General features: G+C 44.4%; 1 protein-coding gene across 2 annotated transcripts in view; it reads right to left on the bottom strand.

Moving 5' to 3' along the window:
• GPC6 (glypican 6) overlaps nt 1-27,149 on the bottom strand; it is an 853,410-nt gene extending 826,261 nt beyond the window's left edge. For both annotated transcript variants that reach the window (XM_066621046.1, XM_066621047.1), the window contains exon 1: nt 26,799-27,149. In XM_066621046.1, coding sequence (XP_066477143.1) covers nt 26,799-26,964 — 166 coding nt within the window. In that variant the 5' untranslated portion in view covers nt 26,965-27,149. The remainder of the gene's footprint in view (nt 1-26,798) is intronic.
• Nucleotides 27,150-27,368: the final 219 nt, after the last annotated feature.

Below are 27,368 nucleotides of genomic sequence, written 5' to 3'. Positions count from 1 at the left end.
AGTAGCTGGCCCTGTGGTCCTCAGATGCTGCTGCTATTGCCCTCCTCCCCCCAGATTCTTGCCTGACTATCTAAAAGGCAGAGAGGGTGGAGTGGAAAAGAAAACATGGGGAAAGCGGCTGTTCCAGTTCTGTAGTCTTATCTCCTCCCTTCATTTTTTCCTCTCCCTTGCCTGCTCTCTCTCTCTCCCCCCCCCCTTTTGAAATGGCTGAGAACTGGGAGGAGGACAACACAGAGGAGGAGGAGAATGGTGGTGAGGATGCAAGCTCTGGGAGGACCCAGGAGTGATGTGGAGGGGATACGGGGGAGGTCTGAGGTGATTGTTAAGGCAATGATATCACTAGATTTTTTGTAATGCGCAAGGGAACAAAACATTACAATTCCCGAAAAAAAAATGGCTCTGTGTAGAAGCAACCCATGTCATGTACAGGGATGGAGGAGCTTTCCAGAAAGATACTCATCACTACAACTACTGACATGTACATGTCCATATAAGGACACCAGTGTCTATTGTAAAAGCACTCAAATCTGTGGCTCCAGTTTCCCCTCCAACCAGCCATCTCCCATTGTGTTCTGCCTCCTTGCGTTTCATAACTCCTGACATTCTGAAGTGAGCAAATCAGATTCTGTGAGCATCTGCACACATAGAATTCCCATATAAACAACCATGTCACATGGTATGTTATGTACATGGAGGGTGTGCATATGAGTGCAGGCACCTATATCACAAGAAGAGAATGTTTTGACCCGGGTAAGATTCTGAATAGTCCAGCATTTCATTAATTCTATGCATTTATCTCTTTTTCCTTGTTTCCTCCTCTCTAACTTCCTTCATGTCTTTCGTGGAAACCATGCACAGTCTGCGGGTGGACTGTGGGTGGCACGGTATGAAAGACATGAAAAGTCAGCTTCTCTCTCTCTCTCCCCCCCCCCCCCGCAGCTTCTTAAACACTTAAACAAGTTTTTGGCTTCCGATATCAAGGAACTCCTTATGCATTTTGATAAGTAGATTGTGAAAATGCTCAAACAGCAGACCAATTAAAAAATAATGAACCTATTTCCTCTGAAACAGAATCATTAAACTGATGGCTTCCAGTGGCAACTCAAGGTTCACTACTTCATCAAAGTGGCTTTGTGGTTGTTGGCCACTGGGACCTCTGTAAACATCAGGAACTCTTCAACACAGAGACTAATCAGACTACACTAGGGAAAGTCTTGGCGTGTCCACTTCAATCTGCATCACTGACTCCCAGAGACAGAGACTTGGTCACTCACGCCCACCCGTGCAAGTACCACACTTGGAAAGCAATACCAAATATAATCTGTACAGATATAAATAAAACACTCTTGCCTATTTACATTGCCCATTATACTAAAAAAAAAATATAAAAAAAATATTAGTTTTATATTATTGTATTAGTAAAAAAAAATAGTTTAACACTGGAGTTGGAGTAGTATTGGGCTGTTAGTAATATTTCCTATCTGCATAGGAAAGGGAAGCAATACATTTGCTTTGTGTGCTCATGTGCAGCATGGTTAAAATGCACCTGAATTAACTTCTAGAAACCTGGAAGGCAGAGACTAAGGGCCCAATCCTATCCAATTTTCCAGTACCAGTGCAGCTGTGCCAATGGTGTGCACACTGCAACTTGTGGTGGGGAGACAGTCACAGAGACCTCCTCAAGGGATCGGGACATTTGTTCCCTTACCTTGGGCCTGCATTGTGTCTGCACAGGGCCTGGAAAGTTGGATAGGATTGGGCCCTAACATACTTTAAAAGGCACCCTTAATGTTTCTCTCAAGACAAAAACAGAGACACTATTGTGTTCTATTTGGGACAGTAAATTGATAAAACCCGATTGTATGTTAATCTTGCCTCTTGTACTTCTGGTATGTTATTAAAGACATGATTGCCATCCACATATATATGTGTTTTGGGTGCTTTGTGTGTACACCAAATTCCTCAGTGCAGCTTTCTAAATCCCTACTTTGTGTTAGGACTTGTAGTTTATCCACTATATGGATTCATTCCCAATTTCAAGCTCCTTTACTCTGATTAGAAAGGCTATACTGCCTTGTGCAATTGATTCAGTAGAGGCTGAACAGGCACACTGAAATTACAAAACCAACATCAAAGCAGCATTTGTTATTCTAAAGCTTTCCTTAAAAAAAAAAAAAGCCTTTTGTATTTAAGAGCAGTAGTTTGTGATCTCTAGTTCATCTCTACAAGTTCAGTCTCTCTGTGTGTGTGCGTGCTTCTGTCCCATTTGAGAGTCACAGGGCCCCACTTGACAATGGACAATTGTTTAGCAAGCCAGTGGGTAGATTCCAGAAACTTCATCTGTATGGGCCAGGACAAATGTTATCTTTGTAGTGTAGCTCTCACTGCAAATGCATATTTGGCTCTCACACTATATAAGTAAGAGTATATAAATATCAGTGCACATATTTCCTCCCATGTTGGGGCAATCATCACCTGGGACAATCATGTGACCATCCACGCATGACAAATGTGGCAGGAAGGACAACATGGAAGCTGTTTGGGGGCAGCAACCATGCCACAAAAAAGGAACATATCAATCAGTTCTATTGGGTCAATGTCCTGCTGCTTTCTCCCAGAACTCAAGGCAATGCTTCACTGGACTGAGAAACCTGCTTTCAGCATTTTACAGTGCTTCAGCTCATCCTTATTGACATTTGCTCTGAAAGTAGATGAGGCAGCTTCAGTGACATTTCTTCCCAAATCAAATGCGGTGATGAGCCATTTTTAGTCAGGTTGAGACCAGTCCCCCTGCTATCAGTATGGACAAAGCAAGGCCAAACAAAACCTTGCTCTGAAAAACTAGTGAGAATACAGTCATTTATCTGAAACTGGAAACACTGATAATAAACTAATAGGGAATACAGACTCCTTTTTGCCTTAACTTTTGTTTCATTTGTTCATATTCTGAAAACTCAGGGATGCTACTTTTGTTGTATCCATTTGTGCTGTCTCCATGCCTCCCCCACAGAAAGAGAGAGAACAAAAACCCCCAAGAGCAAATCTGTGTACAAATCAACACACAGAAACAATCTGAATCCACTCGCAGAAGAAAAATTCCAAGTAATCAATGATCTGTGTTAATTCCTTTAAACACTCTCCTGTAACCAAAGTGTGAAGAAATTATGACGGCCTCAATACAAGGATAGTTCCTCCGTCCTGCATGGACTATGTTTTAGACAATGATTTATAACATCCAGCTGGAGCCAATGTAAAAAAGCTAACTCAAAGTCCACATTGCTAATTAACTGGGTACAAAGATGCCTCCACAAAGGACCCATCAATTATGGGAGGAATCTCAGTGGGACACAGAGCAGATACCCTTCTAAACATGCTTTAAAAAAAAAACAAAACAACCCAGTGCTTCATAATACTTTTTGTTTTTTTCATAGCAAAATATGTTTAAACAATTAACTACAAGTTCACCATGGTTTAAGTCAAAGGCACCACTTGCTGTAAAACAGAAGCTGCAGCAAAATGTTGTCAAGGCAGATCCTGTACTGAAAGAAGAGCACGTCCTTGGAGCAGAGGTTCTCAAACAGTGGGTCATGACGCACCAAGTGGGTTGCGAGAAGCTGGCGGACGACATCTTGGAAAAGGGCAAAAGACTTGGGCAGCACCATTTTGAAAGAGGGCAAAGCCTGGGCGCTTACATTTTAGGCTTCCTCCAGGCGCAGAGCAAGAGAAAAAGCGGCTCGTACAGGCGCAAAGCAGCCAGCGTGCCACTTTTCCTGTGTGAATGTGCTGCTGCCCACCCCATTCCTAGGAGGGGAGAGCGCGCCTGCAGATGTTCAGGTGCGTGCTCCCTCATTGTTGGAGGGTGCAGGGTCCCTCTCTTTGGCTCCCTGTTTACCTCACAGGCAGGCTGGAGGGGTGCCCTGAGGTGGAGTGAGGCGGCAGTGGTGGCAGCAGTGTCCGCCCTTCTCCCTGGCACACATTCCAATCCCATCCACACTTTCCTGGGAGTAAGCTCCATTGACTCTAATGGGACTTCTGAGTAGACCTGATTGGGCTGGCTGGCAGGCAGGTGAGAGGGAGCCTGCAGAGGGGTCGGCTTGGTGGAGGGGGAGGGGTGGGCTGGGGGGCTGCAAGGACCATCACCAGCAAGTGAGGGGCACCCTGGCACCTGGTGATGGAGTGGGGGAGCGCCCATCCAGCCTCCTCACCTGCCTGTGCCAAGGAGAGGTGAGGACACTGCCGCCGTCCGTGGAGCCCATGGGAGGTGAGAGGGAGCCTGGAGGAACACCCTGCAGTGGAGCCTGTGGGAGGGGGTGGCAGTGGTAGCAGCATTCGCACCTCTCCCTGGCAGAGGCACAGGCAGGTAAGAGGGAACCCAGAGGAGCGCCCTGTGCCAGGGAAGGTGTGCATGCTGCTGCCGCTGCCACTGCCTTCCACGAAGTCCACCACAGGATGCCCCTCCAGTCTCCTTCTCGCCTGCCTGTGCCAGGGAGAGGTGCGCATGCTGCCGTCATCCTTGGAGCCCATGGGAGGAGAGAGGGAGCCTGGAGGGACGTCCTGGAGTGGAGCCTGTGGGAGGTGGCGGCGACGGCAGTGGCAGCAGCGTCCACATCTTTCCCTGGTACAGGGCACTCCTCCAGACTCCCTCTCACCTGCCTGTGTCTCTGCCAGGGAGAGTTGTGAACGCTGCTGCCACATGCCATGGCCTCCCATGGGCTCCACTCCAGGGCACCCCTGTAGGCTCCCTCTCGCCTCCCATGGGCTCCTTCAGCAGGGAGGGAGATGCTCCACCGCTCCCTCACATTTCTCTGATGCACACCATTAAAAGTAGTCAAACAGATATGATGCATCTCTCCAAGTGCCTTGGCCATCTGTTCTGCACTGAGAATATGTTTGAGAAGCTACAAACGGGGTTGGACTAGATGACCTTTTAAGTAGCTTCCAATTAATTCCATGACTTTGGTGATCTTTGTGGTTGTATGTGAAATGGGCTGAAAATGAGGTCAGAGCATGTGGCTGAGAGCATTTTGGTGATCTTCAGGGTTGAATGTCAAATGGGCTGAAAGCTAAGTCAGAGCATATCACAAATATTTTGTTCCAGATGTTGTCTTATTTTTATTCTTTTTGTTTGACAGCAGTGGAGAATTGTAAGAAGCTTCTGAGCTGGAATATTTTCTCTTGTCATTTACAGTTTGAGTTCCTAGGTAAAAACTCCCTGCTTGATGACATCACTTCTGGTTCTGGCATCACAGTATGTCACTTCCTGTTTGATGATGTCACTTCCAGCCATGACATCACTTCCAGGTTGATGGTATCACTTCCGGTGGGTCCCAGACAGATTGTCATTCTCAGAAGTGGGTCCCGGGCTGAAAAGGGCTCTGAGAACCACTGCCTTGGAGAATATAGCACCATAGGGACTTAAATGAGAACACAGGCTCAATTATTAAATTAATATGTATACAGCCACTGGGGTCTTCAGCCAAAATCTTGAATCTGTGTGTGACATGCAGAACTTCCCCGCTTCCCAAATGATACTTTGAAAGCAAATGCACAAAGCTCCTGTTGGTCAATGTGGGGGAGGGAAAGAAATCCTTCCCACTCTCCTTTAAAAGGAGTCCCTCTTGTTTATCACTATAAGTTTAAAGCGAGGTCTGTACTAGATCCATTTCTGTACATACATACATACATACATACATACATACATACATACATACATACATACATACAAAAAGAGACTGGATTCCAGTGACAAGATTGAACAGGCGTGACTCCTATTCCATTTCTGAAAGGCTCTCTTAACCCTTTGTATCATGACAAGTGCTAACATTTTTTTTCCTGAAAGTGTCCAATCTCTAAAGATTTATTTATTGAGAAATGAAATATTTTACTATCACTACTGTAAACATGTACATATTTTTAAAATCATTATTAGTAGTAGTATGGAAGCTGTTTAGAACAATAAAAAGAATGGTGTTTCCTTTTGCAATGTAGCTTCTAGCCCAAAATCTTCTTCCATGTATATAAATAAACTGAACCTTTCTCCACTGTCTCCTATTAAGTCGCTGATCTACATCTGTTAATGGATTCTTCAGAGCACTTGAACGGGAAATTCAGCAGGGTTGACTCAGCCATTCTTTCTTTTCTGAAGTAGATAAATATGGACTTGCAACTCTGACTTGCTGCATACCAATGGCATAAAAACAAAATGATGCTTTAGCACTGCAGGAATGTTGCACTATAGCATAGACTGGGTTGGTATTTGACAGTATTGCACTTATATAATGGTCAGTGTCTTATATTTAAAGTATTTATTAAAACAGCTTTTTTTTTAAACTTACTGGATTGATATCATGCTTGTCAGAAATATAATCACAGCAGCTTATGAAATATAATCAGTGGTGTCACTAGGGTTTGCCTCACCTGATGCAGGAGACCAACGAATCACACCCCTGATGGACCTCCTCCCATGCAGTGTGCAGGGCAATGCCCTGGTGATGGGCATGGTGATGCACCATTGCCCCTGCCCCCATTGGTTTCTTGGCTATAATATTTCAATGCTGTTTTTTCATTGCATTCCCCATGAAATTTTGCATCAAATGATATATAACGTTATTTGAAAATACCAAGATTTTAAAAATGTTGGCTAGCAGTGGTGTCACTCCTCCAGTGCGTAAAACCTGATGTGGTCCGCCTACACCATCCTATCGATACCACTGAATATAATACTGTACAAAGAAAAAAACCAATAAAATAACTAAAACAGCATACAGTGTCAGCAAATTTAAAAGCAAGCCTAAACTAAATTGAAAACTCATTGACAGGAATATTTGCAGTTGGAATCTAAAGCCCAGAAGGGAGTCAGCTTGATATCCTTCAGAAGGACAAAAGCTTGATCTCTTTCATGTTAACACTCCACAGATGGTGTGCCACCACTAAGAAGGCACTGTCTTGCTACAATCCATCAAAACATTGCCAATAGCAATAGCAATAGCAAAGAAGAGGTTCTGCCAAGGCTCTTGAAAAACAAGTAGGTTCCTATGAGAGCAAGCAAACCTTCAAATAACCAATTCACATGCCATTTATGGCTTTAAAGAACAGAGTCAGTATTTTGAATTGGGCCCAGAAGCATAGCTGCAACTGGTAGAGTTGGCTAAGAATGGAAGAGATACACTTAGGGTACAATAGGCCGGCACAAGTCCCTTGCAATAAGGCACATTTGTGCCTCCTTGAGTGTCAGCTGGGCCAGCGCAGGGACCTGATATAGAAGAACTTTAAACCAGGCACTGGGGAGGGCTGGAAATCTCACTGATTCTTTTTGGGGGGTTGTTATTGCAGGCAGACTACAGAGTAAGCTCCTTTGACCACTATGGGACTTACTTCAGAGTAGACATGCATAGGATTGGGCTCACAGGCTGCAATCCTACCCACACTTTCCTGAGAGTAAGCCCCACTGACCACTATGGGACTTACTTCAGAGTAGATTCATTTGGTGGAACAGGACTGACTCCTCCTTATTTAATTATTTCTTTTATTTTAATTTAATTATTCATAATTATTTCTTTTAATTTACTTGACGATGTCACTTCTGGCCATGACATCATTTCCAATAGGTCCTGGACAGATTGTCTTTCTAAAAAGTGGGTCCCAGTGCTAAAAGTTTGAGAACTGCTGCAATAAGGTGTTAGTAAGTTGACACGGGGTGTGTGTGTGAGACTCTACAAGTTTTCAAAACCACTAAAATCAGAGTTTGGAGGAATAAGACCATCATGTTATATATCAATCCATGTGTAATTTCATGCAGAATGCAATGAAACAAACCATATTGAAATATCTGTGTTCTAACAAAAGGTACAGCCAATAAACCAGTGGGGGCAGGCTGATGGTACAGCACCACGCCCACCACCTGGGGCGTTGCCCCGCCCACTGCATGGAGTGATGTGCAGGCCTCCCGCACCAGGTGACGCGAATCCTAGTGACGCCACTGTCCCTGCCTCTACCCCATGCCTACCTGCTGCCTTCCCTGGCTGCTACCATTCCTCTTCTCCCACATGGGGTTTCTGTAATTGCACTCAGAATCGTGCAAAATGTCACTTTATTTCCACATGTACATTTACTTAAAAAATGGGCAGTTGAATGAATTGATTATATTTTCACCAGCACTCCAAACCCTAATCATAATATAGTTGTGTGAAAAGAAATTCAGTTTAGGGGTGCTGTGTACAGTGCCCCGTTTAGACTTGGTGAGGCTCTAAGCTATATAAAATTTGGAGGCCCCTTGTTAAAAAATTGTACCAAAATTTGCTGTGCAAGCCATTTAAAAGGTAGCCCATAGTAGAAGTACTTCTCGATCAAAGTGGATTTTAACAAAGTCATCGAATTCCCATGACAGCAGACCTAGTGCCTACAAATACCATGGAAATTCCAGAATTTAGGATTAATCAGATCTGAAGGATACACCTAATCTTGGTGGCAGAAACTTTATTCCCCTCTTCCACATCCCCAGTTCCTATCTCTAACTCCAAATAGAGAGTTACATTCTGACCTTTGAAGCCATTTGTGCACATTTTGTTCCAACAACAATTTCATATTCATATAATAATGCATTCTGGGGGGAAAAAATCATCTTTGAGATGCTAGGCTGGACACTGAGTTTTTGCTAACTCTTTTGCTAAAGTGAAGCTTGAGGCAAAGCTGTTCAAGCAAAACACTTTTGAAAAGTTAAGACAGAAGCAAAACAAAGGGCGCAATTCTAAACCCTTATGTCAGTGCTTTCCAGCACTGACACAAGGGCAATGCAGCACTGACATAAGGGCAATGCAGAGGTAAGGGAACAAACATTCCCTTACTTTGAGGAGGCCTCCATGAGTTACACCCAACTGCAGGATGCAGCACATGTTTCATTGGCACTGCTAAGCCAGTGCTGGAAAGGATTGGAAAGCCAGTGCTGGTTAGGATTGCGCCCAAAGTCTTAGAAGTTCAGCTCAGATTCAGATTCCAGATTCTGGGTGCCAAGTATAGTGACATGAAGCAAGACTAGCAGAATGTATATGGGTGGGATCCAAAGTTTCAGGTGGGAGTGATCCAAACACATCTCTAAGTTTGAGGCAGGAGAAACTTCCTTAAAACAAACTAAAATATTGAGTAAAGATTTTTTAATTTTAAGGAAATCAAACAGGCACAGAACAAACCCACTCTTCCCACAGCATCTCCAGAAAGGTTTCATTCGGGGGGGGGGGGGGGAAGGGGACGAACCATCCAGCTTTCCATAGCCTTTACATCTGCTGCTCAATAGGAAACCTAGTTAAAAACCTGTTAGAATCTTAAGGTAACAGACCTTGTAGGGCTGTGAAAAACAGGGCAGCAATTTGCTGCTTGCACTTGGAGTACGAGCCCCAGCCACTGCCTTTGCCTGGACTGCAGGCAGCTTCTGTCATGAAGATCAGTTCTGCAAGAAGGAGGGTAATATGAGCTTGAGGTCCTCTGCCTCCAGGACCAAGTTACACAGTAGAGCCTCCTTCTGGGCACATACAGCACCTACAAGCAGTTTTACAAGGAGCGCTCCCCAAAGACTCTGTGAAACAAATAACAGTTCAGGTGCTATTAATAACTTTCTAACGGAGCCTCGCAGGAGGCTCGGCTCGGTAAAGTCTGAATTACAACTACACACAGAATAAGCGGCAGGAAGCAGTGCCAAGCAGGGAAGGATTGGCTCAATGCTTGGTCCTATTTGCCTCTTTTATGTTCCAGACTACAGTAATTGCCGAGAATGCCCTTTCTTCCAAATAACAGTATTCAAATATATTTAAAAGGCAATGAAGCATTGTTTTATGCCGCTTGAAGTAAAAGGCTGCGTTAGTGGAAAATAAATTGTACGTTATTGGGCTGGCAATCTTGGCGACAATTCTCTTCGATGCCTCAGGTGCAAGATAAAATAACGCTAGAATGATTCCTTTCCTTCCTCGAATAAGCAGCATAGATGACCACAGGTGGAGAGGAGATACCAGTGACCTGAAGATGGGCTAGTTAATCTGTGCAAGTGGCAGTGGTAAGATTAGGGATGCCAACTGCGAAGAACATGATTAATATTTTTATTTTTCATTTAAAATAAAGGGACAGATCCATAACAGGACAGACTCAGGGCTCTCTCCTATACAACTTTCCAGAGCTGATGCAGCCACAAGGCAGCCCCAAAATAAGGGAACAAACATCCTCTTACCTTGAGTAAGCCTCTGTGACTGCCTCCCCCCCATTGCAGGATGCCATGCATGCTCTGTTGGCACAGCTGCATCAGCTCTGGAAAGTTGGATAGGATCAGGCCTCTAGTACATGTGCAATGCAATCCTGACTTGTGCTTTAACAGGCAGACCAGTGGGCCTGCGCTGTATCCAGTGCAAGGTTTGGGAATAGCTTCCTCTTACCCCAGGGAGAGCCACTACAGCCCCAATGGGACTACTCGGATCTGGGTCACCTCCGGAGGTTGTGCAAATTTGAGCAGCTCGGGCTGGCCCACGTTGCCCGGGAATGGGGTTAGCATAACCACTGGATCCTGGCCCTGCCTCCCACTCCCCTACCATGGTCCACCCATGGTCCCGTTCACTGCTCACCCACCCCTAGCCCTGGAATGTCTTCCCCCCCCCACCCTTCCCAGACCCCTGCATTGGCCGAGCTCAGCTGATGCAACTCACCCTTTCCCTAGGGCCGTCGTTGCCACAAGGAAGCTGGAGCAAGTCCATGTGCAGGCCTAACCCCATTTAAATTGGCCCTTTAAATTAAAGCAAAAACATCAGTTTTCTCAGCCTCGCTTACCATTGTAATGCAGGAGAGTGGCAGCAGGCAGGCAATCAATCAATCCACAGCTTAGTTTCAGTACCGGTGACCCCCTCCTTCCCCCTGGAGCCCACGACAGAATGCAAAGCAGAAGTGATTATCACTTTGCATTATCTTTGCATTCTTTCGTGGGCTCCAGGGGGAAGGGAGGGTTGTTTCCCTCAGAGTGAACTGAAACTAAGCTGTTGCTGGTTTGATTGCCTGCCTGCTGTCGCTCTCCCACATTACAATGGTAAGCAAGGTTATTATAAAACCTGTTGAGTAAAGGGAAGTTTTTTTAAAAAATTGATTTAACACGATTTTCAGCATCTGTGGGGGTTCTGGGAATGGAACCCCTGCAGATGCTGAGACACAACCTGCATTTTGAATTTCACTTCATTTTTCTGCATCAACACACTTCGCTTTATTCAAACTACATACACTTTTTCTTAATTTGTTTTCCTTTACTTTTGCAAATACCTTTGCGAAGCACAGGTGCCATGCTATTATAGCACAGAACCAGTTCAAAATTCAAAAATTACAATTTCTTAAACAAAAAAAAACGCTGGAACCATGACTTTCAATAATTACAGGCTGTTGGCTGTCATGGGGGTGTTTTGCTAAATTTCAATTGTTCACTGAAATAAGAGAAAGTTTATTGAAGTAAAAATGGATTTAAAGTAGTTAAATAATGTAGTGAAGCACAGATATCACTATATTCCATGTACATGAAGAAAAGGGCTAAAGAACAAATTTGGTACATACATTAAACAGAAAATCTTCTGATGGGAGGCGCACATACAAAAATCTCATTTCTACATTTAGCAAGAGCGACTTATTTTCTAACATCTTATTCTAGCTTTCCGCTTGACATTGTTGGGTAGGGAGGACAGAACTTAACTGAAGAGCACAGAACTAGATAACGATGTCAGTTTGACCCTACGCAATTCTGAGCTCAAGCTTCAGTATAAATTAACTTTGTTTTGACAATTGTTATAATACTGCTGACATACTAGCCATGTTATTTAACTATTGTCAGGAAAGACTGTAATTACCTGTAGCTTAGGAACAAAGCAAAAGTAGAAGTCTTCAAATTCTTCTCTAGGTAACAAACCAGTTTTCTAATTCCGCTCCATCAAATGGGCATGCCAGACAAAGGTTGCAATTCTATATACATTTTCCTGGGAGTAAGCCCACCAAACACAGTGCGTTTGATGGGGCTTACATCTGAGTAGACATGCATAAGATTGTGGTCAAAATAATTCAATTCACTACCCTTGTTCCCAATATCAAACTTCTACATCCTAATTGTTGAGTTTACTGATACAGTGGCCTGGGGTGGGGGGTGGGGCAGAAGCACATGAGCTCTGTGAAGAAAAAAGGTTTTCCCAATATTTGGGGGTGGCAAGGGAACTGCAGAAGGTGTGTATCTCCCAGTAGATTAAAAACACTGGGCATGAAGGGCTCTTTCTCTCAATGGAAGAGAAATTGCCAGGCAGTCCTTCAGGGCTCAATTCAGGCACATTCAGGTGACTTGCAAGAGAGGAAAGGCAATGTAAATCTTGACTGAGATGCTGAAAGAACTTATCACTGCCCTGGAGGGGTATGAATGTGTGTGAGAGGTTACCTCAGCAAAAATGAAGCTGAAATTGGCTCTGTAGTTTCAGCTCTATGACAATCAATACTATCAACTTTCAATGTTAATTCATTTTTCTGAGGAGCTTCTCCTGAGAAGTAAACTGGGTATTCCAATATCCTGCATGGTCTCTCTCTCCCCCCCCCCCCCCAAGAAAAACCTGGAGAGTTGTGTTGTTTCGTTTAAATACGAAGGGCACTGGAAATGCACAATGCTGAGTGTGCAGTTCATAAAAGCCTCAAGTCAACAAAACAAACCAGACACAGCCCAAAAGCACTTACTGAAGGTTTTTAAACAAGGAAAAAAGGCAGTATGAACCCCGTCTCTACACCAGTTTTGCAGTTTAAAAAACCAAGTTATTTCCCAAGAAACATCACGAGAAGCATTTGATGAGTGCATAAACACACACTCGCTCTCTCTCGCTCTCAATGCTTCCCATGATGTAGAGAATCTCTCTTAATTGACAGTGTGCTGGTCTAAAATGATACAAACCAGATCAAGTTTGCTATTTTATCCCATAGTTGGATCCTCTGCAAAGAAACATTCTTCTGCACAGAACAGATATGAGTTGGCAACCTTCAGTTTCGGAAGACTATGGTATCGCGCTCTGGATGGTGGTTCTGGAACAGCGTCTAGTGTGGCTGAAAAGGCCGATTCGGGAGTGACAATCCCTTCCACACTGGGAGCAAGTGTACTGTGTCCCTGGTCTGTCTCCCTGGCTGTGGGCCTTCCTTCTTTGCCTCTTTGCCTCAGACTGTTGGCCAAGTGTCTCTTCAAACTGGGAAAGGCCATGCTGCACAGCCTGCCTCCAAGCGGGCCGCTCAGAGGCCTGGGTTTTCTACCTGTTGAGGTCCACTCCTAAGGCCTTCAGATCCCTCTTGCAGATGTCCTTGTATCGCAGCTGTGGTCTACCTGTAGGGCGCTTTCCTTGTACGAGTTCTCCATAGAGGAGATACGGGTACAGGAATGACAACAGTTGACCGTGGTGGATTTTCCCTTTCACCATGTCTCAGCATACCTCTCACAGCCAAATATTCTGATACATATGGTCAAAGGAAGCAGGTATTTGATTCAACTGGAAGTGGTTGCTTCAGATAACTGCATTCAGGAAGGTCACAGGAATAGCCTCACCAGTCACACTACTTGCACTGTTGACTGAAGTGTTTAAATAAGTTCACATTTTCATTTTTTTTATTATTTGCATCCATAGAAATCCAACTTAGAACAAACATGTGCTACAGCAGCCACCACAACTGAAAATTATTTGTATAGTACATCCAGCAACAATTTACTGGGCTTGACTGGGCTTGAGCCAGTCAAGATTAATATGGATGAGTGCATTCCCTCAGTTCCACTCTGTTATTATTCCAAAGCTCGGTTACGCATTGGGTTCCACTCCAGACGCCTTTCAGAAAGAAAGCAGAATTTTGGAATGATGGTAACAGAATTTATAAACCTCAAAATGGATGAAGATTTAAGGAGTCAGTTTCCCAGAAATAAAAATATATTTTATTTATTTTTGCTGCCTATTGATAGAAAAGCTCCACCACAATAAAACAAAACAAAATTACAGCAAATCTTTGAATAAACAAAATCACATTTGTGTTTATGTTACAAAACATCTGTAAGGATCCTTTTAAAATTAAGTACTTCAAAACATTTAAACCTTTCTGATAGCATCAAAAACATTCTCTTGCTTTTGGCGATGGGGAAAAAACTGCTTCTAAAGGATGAAAAACATCTGTGTTTCAGCAGCATTCCCCTCACTCCAAATGGACTTCGCTTGCCTTTAGCAACATCGCCACATAGTCAGATCCAATCAGCTATGCTCTGTCATCACATTCTCAAACTTGGCTTCATGTTGACATCACTGGAGAGAAGAAATCCATAGAGGAATGCATCCTGAATAGACAGTTTTGAACCATTTTCAGAAAAATTATCCACCCAAAGTATGTGGTATATGGAAGCTTTATGATGCTGCCAGTATAATCACAAAAACCTCTTGAGCTATCAATCTATTTTTGTCTTTTGGAATTTTTATTATTAAATATTGCTCTGTCAAATTTCTTCCACGGATTCTTGCTAATACTTATGAAAGTGAAGTTAAACAAGAAATGTTGAAAAATGCTCACGCAACCCACTTCCAGTTTTTGTTGCAAAATAGGAAGTTGGTCACGCAAGCATTTTCAGCAATTCTAAGGTGTGGGGAGGCTTGCAGAGGGTCCCGCAGGCTTTCCCCAGCCTCCAAAGGGCATCTGTGTCACATTGGTGAGTCTAAAAATAGCCCTGATGTCCCCAGCACCAGCGCGATTGCAGGAGCACGGGTGCCACTCTCTTCCTTCCCTGGCAAAGACTAACAGTGGCCCATACTCTCCCAGAGAGTTTGGGAATCAGTGGGCTATGTGCATCAAGGGCTAAACAACCTGCTACCTCAATGGTGATTGAGTGCTGCTGATCAATCTCCTTTATAGACACTGAGGCTTGAGTAGCTGGTAAAATGAAACTTTTAGGTAAGTCCCACTGCTGTAGCCAATATGCAAGGTGATAAGCAGACTTAAGAAAGGTAAACTGAAAAAATGCAGATGTGAAGAGCAGAATCTCCCCAAAAGAATAGGTGAGCCATGCTGACAATGGGAATGGCCAGAGGTGTGTTTTGACACCATTACCTTCAACAAACAATTAGAGGCATTAATGTTTCACTTAAAGGTTTCAATTACACTGATTCAGGAAGGCAAATCCCTGGACTAGAAAAAAAAAGTTCCAACTCTTATTTCATTTGGGAAGTTATGAATGAGCCAAACAGTGGCTTTGACCCCTAAAACCCTAACTTCTGCTCCCTTTTTCTCTTATAATGTCATGTCAATACACTTATAAAAACTTTAGTTTTGAAAAGGTCAATTTTTGAACTGTTGCCAGTACAAAAATCAGATCAATTATTTAGGATCATTTTTGGTCCGTTTTTAAAATTATCTGCATCTAACTACTCCTATGGGAAGAGATGGTTCAGAAATCTGCCATAGCAATTAAAGAAAAAAATCATAGCTACATAGCATAATTTTTGATAAAGGGAACATGGGCTTTTAAAACTTGTTTTTCTTCTTCTGATGCAGAGGATTTCCAACGCTAGTAGCCATCAGCTGAAGATCAAGAGCCTCTGGTCTCACAGCAGGATACATGGATAGTGAGAATAGGATACTGGGAGGTAGTCAATTAGTGCCTTCCTATCCCTGGGCCTCTATACAAGCTGTACATCCTTTGGGATCTATGGTGTTGGTGAATGTCATTCCTCCCCACATTCCACACACTTAGGTCTTCCGAGTATTGATTTTCCCATTTCTGACTGATCCTAAACAAGAAAACTCATGGTTTACCAGCACAAACATGAAACAGAATTTTCATCTGTACAACAAATCACTGCAGAACATACAGCTGTGGTGCCCAGAAAGTTAAATGTCTCCAAAACGACAGCAGCACTGACATACATAATAAAAATGAGATGCTTTTTGGAATTGTGAAGTCTTTCAATGAAAGCACAATGTTTATTACCAAGGGCATCACTGAGGATCAAAGGACATGCTTTAACGCTCCAAGTCTCACAATTCTGCAATGCCAACACATCTACAATTGTTAATCTATAGCTGCCTGCATGAGCACAAAGTGGCATGCTACTACAACTGCATGGGTCACAATGGATGCCAGTTGCATTCTGTTCCAGAGCTCTTACTGAAGCAGAAAAACTATGCACAAACACAGAAATGCCTGGCTAGCATCCAGACATGTGGACATTTTATTTTTAAACAGACATGTGTGTTGTCTACCATCCTTCTTACAGACCATGAACCCTTGCTGACTGATTAAAGGAAAAGATTCGGATCAAATATCAGTTAAGATAAGATTGATGGAGTGCAACATAGCAGTTAAGTAAGTCCCAGAGAAGAAGCTGGCAATGGCAAACAGTTACAAAGCCACCGAAAGAGGTGGCACTAGGCTGGGCCGCCCAGGGTTGTTAGGATTCGGCTTAAGTGACAGATCCCACTCCTGTCTGCCTATGGGCTTGCCCACCATTCACTCTCCCCCCATCCTAGAACATCAACAGACTGCTCTCCCCAGACCCCTGCGGCAGGCCAGCACAAACTTATCAGACGCTAGCATTCCAGAGGCTGAATTCGGCCTCCAACAGCTGGTGCACATCTGTGCCTCTTGCAGAGGCACAAAAATGTCTTACGGCACTTTTGCGACACCCCTGGGCCAGTACAAGTCACTGACCAAACAGGGCCTTTGGCTTGCAGCCAAAGTCAAGTTTGTGCTGCTGAAACAATTGCATATAAATCCCCTGTTTTCCCCACTTCCATCTCCTTCCCCCTGCTTCTGTCATCTTCTTGTGTCAACATCTAATTGTAAGCTTGTTGGGACAGCCTGCACTCACACAGCCTGGCAGTAGTCCCATTTTCCTCCACGGAGACACGGTGGGCTTTTTAAAGGGGGCTGGACAACTGGACTCAAATCCTACTGAGTTGTGGAAGGGCGACTCAGCGACTTGGAAAGTGCCCCCGTTATGACTTGTTTTCGAGTCAAGTTGCAGGAGGGTAGAGACTCATGACTCGAGTCGCACTGTGCTGGGCTTTCCCATCCCCGGAGAATGCTTTTCTGTTAATTCTCTCAGAGAGAGAGATTGTATTGTGATTTGTACTAAAGCATACATAGGTGACAGAAAGACACAAAGCAAAATATTCTTCAATGGCGGGCATTGCTGTCTACCTTATATCTGTCACTTAAAGGGTATGCAAGCACACCTCCAGGATTAATTAACCCCTGCCCAAATGATGGAAACGGGCATAGGAAAACTCCACCATTTACTCTCAGTGATGCCACAGTCACACAATCAACTCACAACACAAACAGCAATCCTAGCATTGATGGAGAGGGTAACTGTGACAGAGTTGAGAATCATATTTAAATTGCAAGGATAAGCTGTTGATTGTATATAGGTTCTGTGGATCACTCCAAGGAATAAGAGTTTTCACTGAGTGTTGCTTCAAGAAGGAGCCTTGGGAACTGTGTATGGAACATGAATCTGGAGATATGTCAGAAGCAGCAGCTCTGGAGTAAGCAAAAAATCACACAGGGCAGTTCAGACTGATGATCCAGAAATTAAATCCGGATAAGACAGAGGCTCTCCTGGTTCGGAAATCCTCGATGCAGGTGCTGGATTATCGGCTTGCTCTGAATGGGGTTGCACTCCCTCTGAAGGAGCAGGTCCGCAACTTGGGGGTCCACCTGGACTTGCAGCTGCTCCTGGATTCCCAGGTGGCGGCTGTGGCTAGGGGGGCCTTTGCTCAACTTCGGCTAATGCGCCAACTGCGTCCGTACTTGGATCGTGCAGACCTGGCCACGGTGCTCCATGCTACGGTGACATCGAGGTTAGATTATTGTAATGCGCTTTATGTGGGGCTGCCCCTGAAGACGGTTAGGAAACTGCAATTAGTGCAGAATGCGGCGGCCCGTGTGGTCACTGGAGCTAGGTGGTTTGACTGTCAGCCCGCTTCTCCGGGGGCTACATTGGCTGCCCATTCGTTTCCGGGTCCAATTCAAGGTGCTGGTTTTGACCTTTAAAGCCCTATACTGCTCTGGGCCAGGCTATCTTAGAGATTGCCTACTCCCGTACAATCCGGCTCGTCCTCTCAGGTCATCAGAGAAGGCCTTTCTACAAGTGCCACCGCCTAAGGAGGTACGTGGGGCGGCAGCAAGAAATAGGGCCTTCTCAGTAGTGGCACCAACGTTGTGGAACTCCCTTCCCCTTGACTTGAGAATGGCTCCCTCTCTGGAGACTTTTCGGCGAGGCCTGAAGACCTTGTTGTTTAACCAAGCCTTCTGACTTCATGGCCTTTTTAACATCTTTTATACATCTTTTAGTTACTTTTTACAGGCCTGATTCCTCTGCTGTTTTATGCTCTTTTATTCTGACTTTTATCTGACTACTGTTTTTATGGGTTCTGCTAATGTGTTTTTAATATGTTTTTATCTGTTTGTGAAATTATGTTTTAATCTCTTTTATATGTTGTTAGCCGCCCTGGGTCCCTTTGGGGAGAAGGGCGGGATATAAATAAAGTTTTGTTTATTATTTATTATTATGATCCAGGCTAGAATGAAAAGTCTTATAGGACAAGATAAAATCCTATTGGCTACTTAGGTCATCTGATCCCTGCAGGGTTGGTGCACAGTGCCACCTCCTGGCCAGAGTGGTGCGGTAGTGCAGTGGAGAGCAGGCCAACAGCTCCCTCCTGCAGGCATTCAAAACAGTATGGCACCTGGGTTTTAAGATCCTATCACTTCAGAGAATCTTCTCTGATGTATTAAAATGGAGAAATTACTGAAGGAGGTACTAAGGGCAATTGAAAGTCTAATTGCAGTTAAATGTAAATTCACTATGTGGGAAATATGAGCACTGATCTTTTAGCACTATAATGAAGTTTTAAGAACACAGCTTGTTATTTCAACTGAAAACCTTAATGTAATTACAGGAATCCTTACTTTACTAAGCAGAAACCAAGATTAGCATGCGGAGTATTCTGCCCTTTCCTGCTAAAAAGCCAGCCAAGAGCCGGGCTATTCTGCAGGGTCTGTGGAGTCGTTCAAGAGAACGGTAGACGGTAATTTTAAAAACAAATTGCCCAGAAAAAGCTTTTATTGTTGATCACTTGTTATAAGACTTGCCATTTGCAAGTAATTGTACATTCAACCGAAACTGACCTTTTATGAGAGCCAAGTGGTAATATAAATGAAATTAATATATTCTTTATTGCAGATGTATAAAAAGAATGACCCAGGCTTTTAACATTGTGCTTGACCTCTTTGGTGTTTGAACATCACCAAGTCTCTAAGTGTATAAGATGCTCTAGGATGAAAAAGGAAGCAAGGGAGCTGTAGAATGGTTTCTAATGCATTCGTATTTAGTGATGTACAAAATACCTTTAGCAATCCCTTTTCCTTTAGGGCTGGTTCAGATGCAACAAAAAATCATGGTTCCCACAATGTCCACAGGCTCCTATGCTCAGCCCCCCCCCCCCAATACCTTACCTCCTTGGTTCAATCATGGAGCCATGGCATTTCAGTCCTACTTTGTTTTAACCATAGCTTTGCAATTCGTGGAAGCCAGGAACTATAGTTTAATTCTGGTTTCTAAACCAGAATGTGAAACCAGAACGAAACCACAATTCCCAGCTTTACACAAGACATGGAAATGCAATTTCCAAAGACCAAGTTTCCTAGCCACACAAGCAGGGAAGGTAAGGGGCAGGAGTAGTGAGTTGGTGAGCCTGTGACTCTCCAGGGCTCATTCACATAGTGAGAAGCCATGGTTTTCCATTATGCCTGAAGACTTGCCAGAGAAAGCTAGTAGTGCTGAGTGGTACACTTTCAGTGTTGTTGTGGAACAGTAAGCTTCTACCTGGTTTACCCATTTGTCTCTCCACCAAGGCTTCTCTTTTTAAGCCTTGTACACAGACTGTATAGTTAGTCCTTTCAATGAAGGTTAGAGAGCTTCTCCATTTATATACCAGTAAGAATTGTGTTTCCCAGGGTCCAAAGCTGAAGTCTTTTTTTAAAAAATTCCGAGTCACTCCTGTATCCTAAGAAGTTAACTTTTAGAGTACTTCAGAGTAAGAATTACCTGCTTGCAGAAATTTATTTATTTGCTTACAAGATTTTTACCCCACTTTCTGTCCCTGCTGAGCACTCAAAGCGGCTATGATCGCTATGCACATAAGGAGAACATAGGAGAAATGTTCACCTATTTGTGTTTCTGAATGAGTCACCAATCTGGAGTTGCTCAGAGGAACACAGTGGACTGCAATTCTGCTATCTCTGCATTGGGGAATGATTGAATAGTTCAGCCATGCCCAATGCAAAACTATGGGAGAATTACCCAACTTCTAGCATATGCTGATTAGAAGAAGGCAAGGCCAGAGCAATCAATCTTTCAGAGATGTCAGAGAATGGTTATTTGGGGTCATTAGAGAGCCTTTAATTATTTAATTTATTGATTGCAGCAGATTAGCAGTGGTGTTTGCTTGTTTGTTTTCTTGGCACACCAAAGTGCCCCAGCACACCATTTGAGTATTACTGGCAGAATCTCACACCCCCAAGCCTGAGAAGATGCTCTCCTTGAAAAATCATCAAGAATATTGCTTCCCCCCCCCCCTTTGTTTCAATTGGCTGCTATCTCTTTCCACCTGGAAGGGGCAACATTTGATGTAAAAACTGACATTTGCAAATATTCAACCATCACCACTATTTACTAACTAGGAGTAACTACAGTCTGAGGCCATGAAAAGTCGGGGGGGGGGGTTAGTATCCTCGTTTATCCTGGGTGGGAAGGGGAAGGAAAAAAAAACAAACAAAAGTAGAGGGTTTGTTTGTTTTAATCTGACCTCATCTGAGCTTGATTTACTGTTATGTAGACCTGACCTAAGCAGGACTGCAGTGTGCAGAGTCCTGTGAAATAGTTCACACTTTTTACAACCTTCTTTGGAAAGACAAGCTTCCTGTATACAGCACCCAGCTGTCACAATATAAATAATACATGCAGTCACCTCTATTGGAAAACCTGGAACAAAGTCAGCCTGCCTAGTTACCTCGATCAGCACCATTCCAATCACTGTTTAAATTCATTCTACAAGACCAAAATCACCTTGAATACTAGTACATCTACCCAACTGCTTTCTGAGTTCTGTTACCTGCGTATTTTAAAAGGAAGGTGCCTAGTTGCAACATGCAGGTTCTTGATGTGCAAACAGCTTTAGCACTGTCTCTACACAACTTCCTTTTCAGATGTTATAAGAGGGCATGGGCATCCTCTTATGGCAAGAGGCAGCACAAGCTACAACACCTGTAGCTGCTCTCTATCACCAAAAGGCTTATAACAAAAAATTCTCAGTGTCACCTTGTATACACCGTTTTATCTTCTATACAGCTGAACAAGAATTTACAGCTGCACCAAAACCTTTGAGATTTCAGTCATAAATTCAGACACAGTTTTCAAGTTACACAATTTTAAGACTTTACATTTCTGCCTGTCTTCCATTTTGCTATAACAGGACATTCATATAGCTAGATTCTTGACCCCATGTCAGAGGCGTTCCTGCCTCAAAGCACACCTAAGGTGGCAGCAGCAGCTCTTACCTTCAGTGGCATTCTGGAAGTTCAGGGGTGATGTAATGACATCATCGAGTCACTGCCAATTGCTTCTGGAGTGCCACAATTTGGTGCTAACCAGAGTGTAAGGTGTGTGGGCAGAAGGGCTCTTCCAGCACAAAACACAATACAGAGCTCCACTTGGCAACAACACGGTAAGGGCTGGAGACTAGAGCAGCATGGGTGTCACCCCTTGGAACACTGCGTCCCGGGACAGCCCACACCAGTCACCTCACTCCAGCAATGCTACTTCCCCATGTTCTTAATGACAATCACATTATTCCAAAATTCTAGTGCTTCCAGATGCTCAGTAATTCATTTCAAAGGTGACATAATAATACTGAATCATAACTCTCAAACAGGTCTATCACCAATAACAAACAGCAGACAAATATAAGAACATAGGAAGAGCCCTGCTGGATCAGGCCAAAGGCCCATCTAGTCCAGCTTCCTGTATCTCACCAAATGCCCCAGGGAGCACACAAGACAACAGGCACAACCTGCGTCCTGGTGCCCTCCCCTGCATCTGGCAATCGGGGGCAGCTTGCCTCTAAAACCAAGAGCTTGCACATACCTACTATGACTTGTAACCCATAATGAACTTCTCCTCCAGAAATTTGTCCAATCCCCTCTTAGAGGCATCCAGGCAAGATGCCTTTAAGATATAACTTTTTTCAATAGGTTGGCCTGTATATTTGATAATGGTGGGGGAAGGAGGCTTGGAAAATGCCATGTTAGCCAATAAGATAGGTGGGTACTGTCAGTGCCACTGGATTTAATTTCAAAGCTAAATTTTCTGTTGCTTAATGATGCAGATGCAACAACTACATAGAAAAGCCCCACATCCTACATTACAGGTGTACAACATCAGTGTTTAAATGATGTTCAGCAGCCTGTGTTAACCTCCTCAATGGCAAAAGCTCTTTTCCTAGTACTTTGCGCAAGGTCAGCCTACAGCGCCCATATAACAGGAATTTGCCTGTACAACCACTACGCTAAAGGAATTTGCAACACTGCACATTCTGTCTGTGCAAATCCCCAAACAGATTTCAATGTATGTGTTCCATTTCAAAATTTGCTAGCTGGTGCATAAAAAGTAACACTTAGCAATTTAACACCAGTATAGTAGAAATGCAAAGATGGATGCTTGTGTAGTCACATGATTCTGGGCTTTCTGAACAATATGAGGAGAAGGAAAAAGCATTACAAGAAATCAACACAAAAGTTAATTTCCACACCAGACATGCCATGCTTGGAGTGTGTGGACACACAAAGTCAAAAGGAACGGAAATTCATGAAAAGCAAAATAAACAAAAGTTCATACTAAAGAGACTTTAAGATTCATTATAACTGTTGTCACATATCCCTTCAAATTCTCATTCATCAAACTGAAGAAAACACATCAAATGCCCTTTTTTCAAACATGCATCATAAATCTGAACACTCCCTATTCTTCAAATTTTGATCCAGTGGCACTGACAGTACCCACCTATCTTAATGGCTAACATGGCATTTTCCAAGCCTCCTTCCCCCACCATTATCAAATATACAGGCCAACCTATTGAAAAAAGTTTCTACACTAATTTATTTTAAAGTCACTTTTCTCAAAGGAGGTAAGATGGTACAACTGTGACAAAACTTTGTATATGCAAGCAGAACTGTATTCTGAATGGAAATCAAATATAATCAGTTTTCATATTGAATCCTAATCAAGACGCACTGAAATCTGATACACCATTACAAAGAAATCGAAAATATAATTGAATTTTGTAGGTAATGTATAGTCTGAAGACAGAATGAAGATCTCTCTTCATAAAATTTCTAAAGTTGGCTGCATCGCTTCAATGGTGAGGTTGACAAAATAAACATATCTACGTTTAACAATGATGTGTGTCTTCTCCAAATCTTTTTTTTTCTTTTAATCAATGCACTGTCAACTAAAGTGCATGCTGCTAATTATACTCCCTTAAAAAAAACTCAGGTCTCCCCCACAAAATAAAAATCTACCTCCCCCTCAAATACATTAACAATAAACTAAAACATTTCCATCAATTCACATCAGCTCAAGTTAAAAATCCAACAGCACTAAAAATCAGAAAAACTTAGTGGAAAAAAGAAGATAGAAATCCACCTGCGCCTGGGGTTATTTCATATTCAATACACATTAAAGGGGAGGAGATGGTACTGAAATCTTAAAGACAAAGACTAATGTTGGGTTTAATAGTGATTGATGTAGTTATGTAAGCCAGAAGCTGATTATTATGTTCCCCACCACTTATTTTCGCTACTTTGCAAGAAGTCAAACAAGAATTAATGCAGCTCTTTCAAGTTTCACAGGAAGAAGGAAGGGTGCAACTAAACACAAGTTCATGGACACCAAAGATCAAACTTTCCAGTGACCAAACAACAAGAGGTGTTCACTCCATGTCATTTAATATTTTGCCTTGAATCCCCCACCCCAAAGAGCAAATACCATCCATCAGTCACATGAAATGAAACAACAGTCAGTCCAGGGAAAACTTAACTGAGGAACCCAGAAGGTCATGGTCTCAATTACAGGAAAGTCCTCACAGAATTGATTAGCAACTTGAGAGAAAATTTAAACATGGCACAATGATACCTACAGTACCACAAGCACAAATGTCTAATGCCTACATTTCTGTCTGGTCTCCAGTTGGGTTAAAGCAAAGACAATATTTTCTAGCTTCAATTCCTCCCCCCCCCCCAAACAGGGGTTCTGCAGAGTTTGTAACTGAGGGTTTTCACCACCAACAGCAAGAATTGGACCAATAAAAATATCTTTCTATTGTATATCTGCCCACAGAGTACAGACATGGGACAGCCACTTCGGTAGAGCAGACACATTATAGAGACCCCAAGGTCCTATTTGCACAAATCCTAATGTGGTTGCTATAGCCTCTGTGGTTGCCCCCCCCCCCAAAGTTTTACATTGTCTATCCAAGTGGTTAGGACAGATTACAAGCTTATCTTCTAAATACATCACATACATACATAACTACATAACCACATAATCTATCCAATTCTTAACCACATGGGCAGAAGTTATAGTTGTTCCCTGAACTGTCATAAAATGCAGGCTCATGGTCACTACACATGAATCAATTCTTCTGTGATGCTCTTTAACCAGCTGGCGATAATGACAGGACGGATCAAGAATGATGAACGGGTGACATTTCCCCCCTTGTTCTGGTATAATCGTTTGTGTGGCTGATGCTGGGACACTTCTAAGGGCATATTCACATAGCCCTTTTCAATTCTTGGCAGACATGGTTTTAAGTTACCCCTAGTTGATCTTTACACATTGCTACAATTTGAGCTGCCACAGATCAAATTCAAACTCAGTGTCGGCTGATACTCAGTTGCAAAAAGCTAGAGTCCTGCTTCCATGTCAAAAGACCACCTAACCTGAGTTGGGAAAGTGGCATAGATTGCGGTTTGGTAGCTTTCACTGGCTGAAAAGAGTGTGTCAGTTGATCCAGAATTGCAATTATAAGTACTGAAACAGGGCAGAAGGCAGAACACAAAAGGTGTGATCTTGTGTATGGGGTACACACAGTGGACACTTCTGCAGAGAGCCCCAGGAGCAGAGTGAGTCACTGTTCACTGACATAAGCCAATTCCAACAAGTGTCTGAGATGTTCCATCTGTTTGGAATTGGGGGGGGGGGAGAGCCTTAAGACAAATGGTTGGCAACCTTCAGTCTTGAAAGACTGTGGTATAAGCCTACAGCACCCTGTATTCCCACATGGTCTCCCATCCAAGTACTAACCAGGCCTGACCCTGCTTAGCTTCCGAGATCAGACATGTGCAGGGTAAGAGCTTTTCTTTTTTTCAGGAGAAAAGTTCAGGCAGCCCATTGGAAAGCAAGATGGCCAGCTGACCTTAGACAGCCAGCAGACCCCAGACTGACTCACGCCAGAAGTTCATTTCTGTGTTAGGAATGGGCAAATCCAGGGCTCCAATCCTGAGAGAGATGGTCGAACAATCAGACATACAATGAGTTGATCTGAAGGCTTAATTTCTGTGGATGGCTTAATTCAGAGCTGAACAGTGACAGGCAGCAAGTTTAACCCCTGGGGGTGGGGTGGAGGAGCCATTCCTTGTTCCTTCGTGTGTTCTCTCTCTCTCTCTCTCTCTCTCTCTCACCCATTTTCTGCCTGGCTAGGGAACTCCTCCTTATCAGTCTTTTTCTTTCATTCTTACATACCCAGTCCCAGAGATGCAGGAGTGATAAGCCTGCAGCCAAGAGCAGAGAAATCAGCTCAGAGCCATACTGGGGAGAGGGTTGGAGAAGCTCACCAGCCTTATTCTCTCACATTATCACTAGGCTGGAAGGGGGGGGGGGGAGAAGGTCTGCAAGGCGCTTCTCCCTCGCGGTGACTCACTCCGAGAGCGTGCAGGGGTGACAGCGTGTGTTCATTCCCCTTCTCAGGTGAAGCGATTACTATAATCCCCTACAGGTGCTCCAGCCCAGAGAGAGGTGCAGAAGCCTGTCTGAGGCACAGCACACCCTACTGGCAAAGGACCACTCTGGCCAGCCCGTCACAGAAGCTAGCCAGGTACACATTTAAACACACACACACACACACACCCCCATCCCCAAACAGGGGCAAATAAGCTCAGTGGTGGCGATCTAAAAGGACAGGCGTTCCATTCTATGGAGGGGGACTGAAAACCAGTCCTTCAAGAGAAATGAACACCAGGGATATTTTAGGGGCTAGGAACAGGCTTCCTTCTCTTCGATCCACCTCCAAACTTCAGGAAAAGTCCTTCCCTTCTGGGCTCGCTTTTCCCCTCGCCCCCCAAAAAGTGAGCCTCCCGCCACTCCCCCCCCATCCAATCTGCCCTGCCCCCCCTTCCCATTTGCTCTCCTAATTTGTTCTTCCCCCTGTAGGTCTCTCTTTGGAAACCCAAAAGGGATTCTCTATTCGGCGCACAATCAAGCAATTCATCGCCCCCCAACCTGCCCAAGCAGCAGCCCAGAATGGCGAAGGCGAGACTGGGAGGTGACTGAGAGTCCGATCCAAGCACAGCATCAGTGGGGAGAGAGGCGCTGCTGAGGTTCCCAGGTGACCCGTCGCCGGGCTCTCTCCTCGCCTGGCACCCTTCCCTGCCAGCCCGCCCGCCCGCCCGCCCAGGTGCTTACCTGCGATCTCCTGGTAGGGGATGTTGAGCAGGCTGAAGCCCTTGGCGCTGTACGCCTGCCTCACCTCTCCGCAGCTCCGAGCCTTGCCGTCCGCGGCTCCGGCGCAAAGTGGCAGCAACAGCCCCAAGAGGAGAGCCCAGAGCAGCGTCCCGATCCCAGGAACCATCGTGCGCAAAATAGCGGAGGGAGGAAGGGGAAAAACGCCTCCCCCCCTGGAAAAAGCCCCCCGCCCCCGAACGTGTCTACCAAGCGCGGTGTGCAAATCCAGTGGTGGCGGCGGCAGCAGGATCCATCCCGGGGCACGTCCGGAGTCCTCCTCCTTGGCCCCCGCGCAGCCCTCCAGCGCCAAGACCCACCCCGGGGAAGGCGCGGGGAGAGCCCCCTGCGAGCGCCCAGGCAAACTTTGGGAAGCCGGCCGGGGAGGGAAGGAGACTGGGGAAGGCAGCGGCGCCTCCCCCCCTCCAGCCCGCCCCTTCTTCGTGGCAGGCACCGCGGGAAAGTCCAGCGAGGCTCAGAGCCGCCTCGGCGCTGCCATCGGAGCCCTCCGGGGCGAGGAGACGCTGCAATCCG

Source organism: Tiliqua scincoides, chromosome 3 (genome assembly GCF_035046505.1).
Source record: "Tiliqua scincoides isolate rTilSci1 chromosome 3, rTilSci1.hap2, whole genome shotgun sequence".
Taxonomy (NCBI): domain Eukaryota; kingdom Metazoa; phylum Chordata; class Lepidosauria; order Squamata; family Scincidae; genus Tiliqua; species Tiliqua scincoides.
Note: the sequence above shows the minus strand (reverse complement) of the source record. Positions and strands in the feature narration are given on the sequence as shown.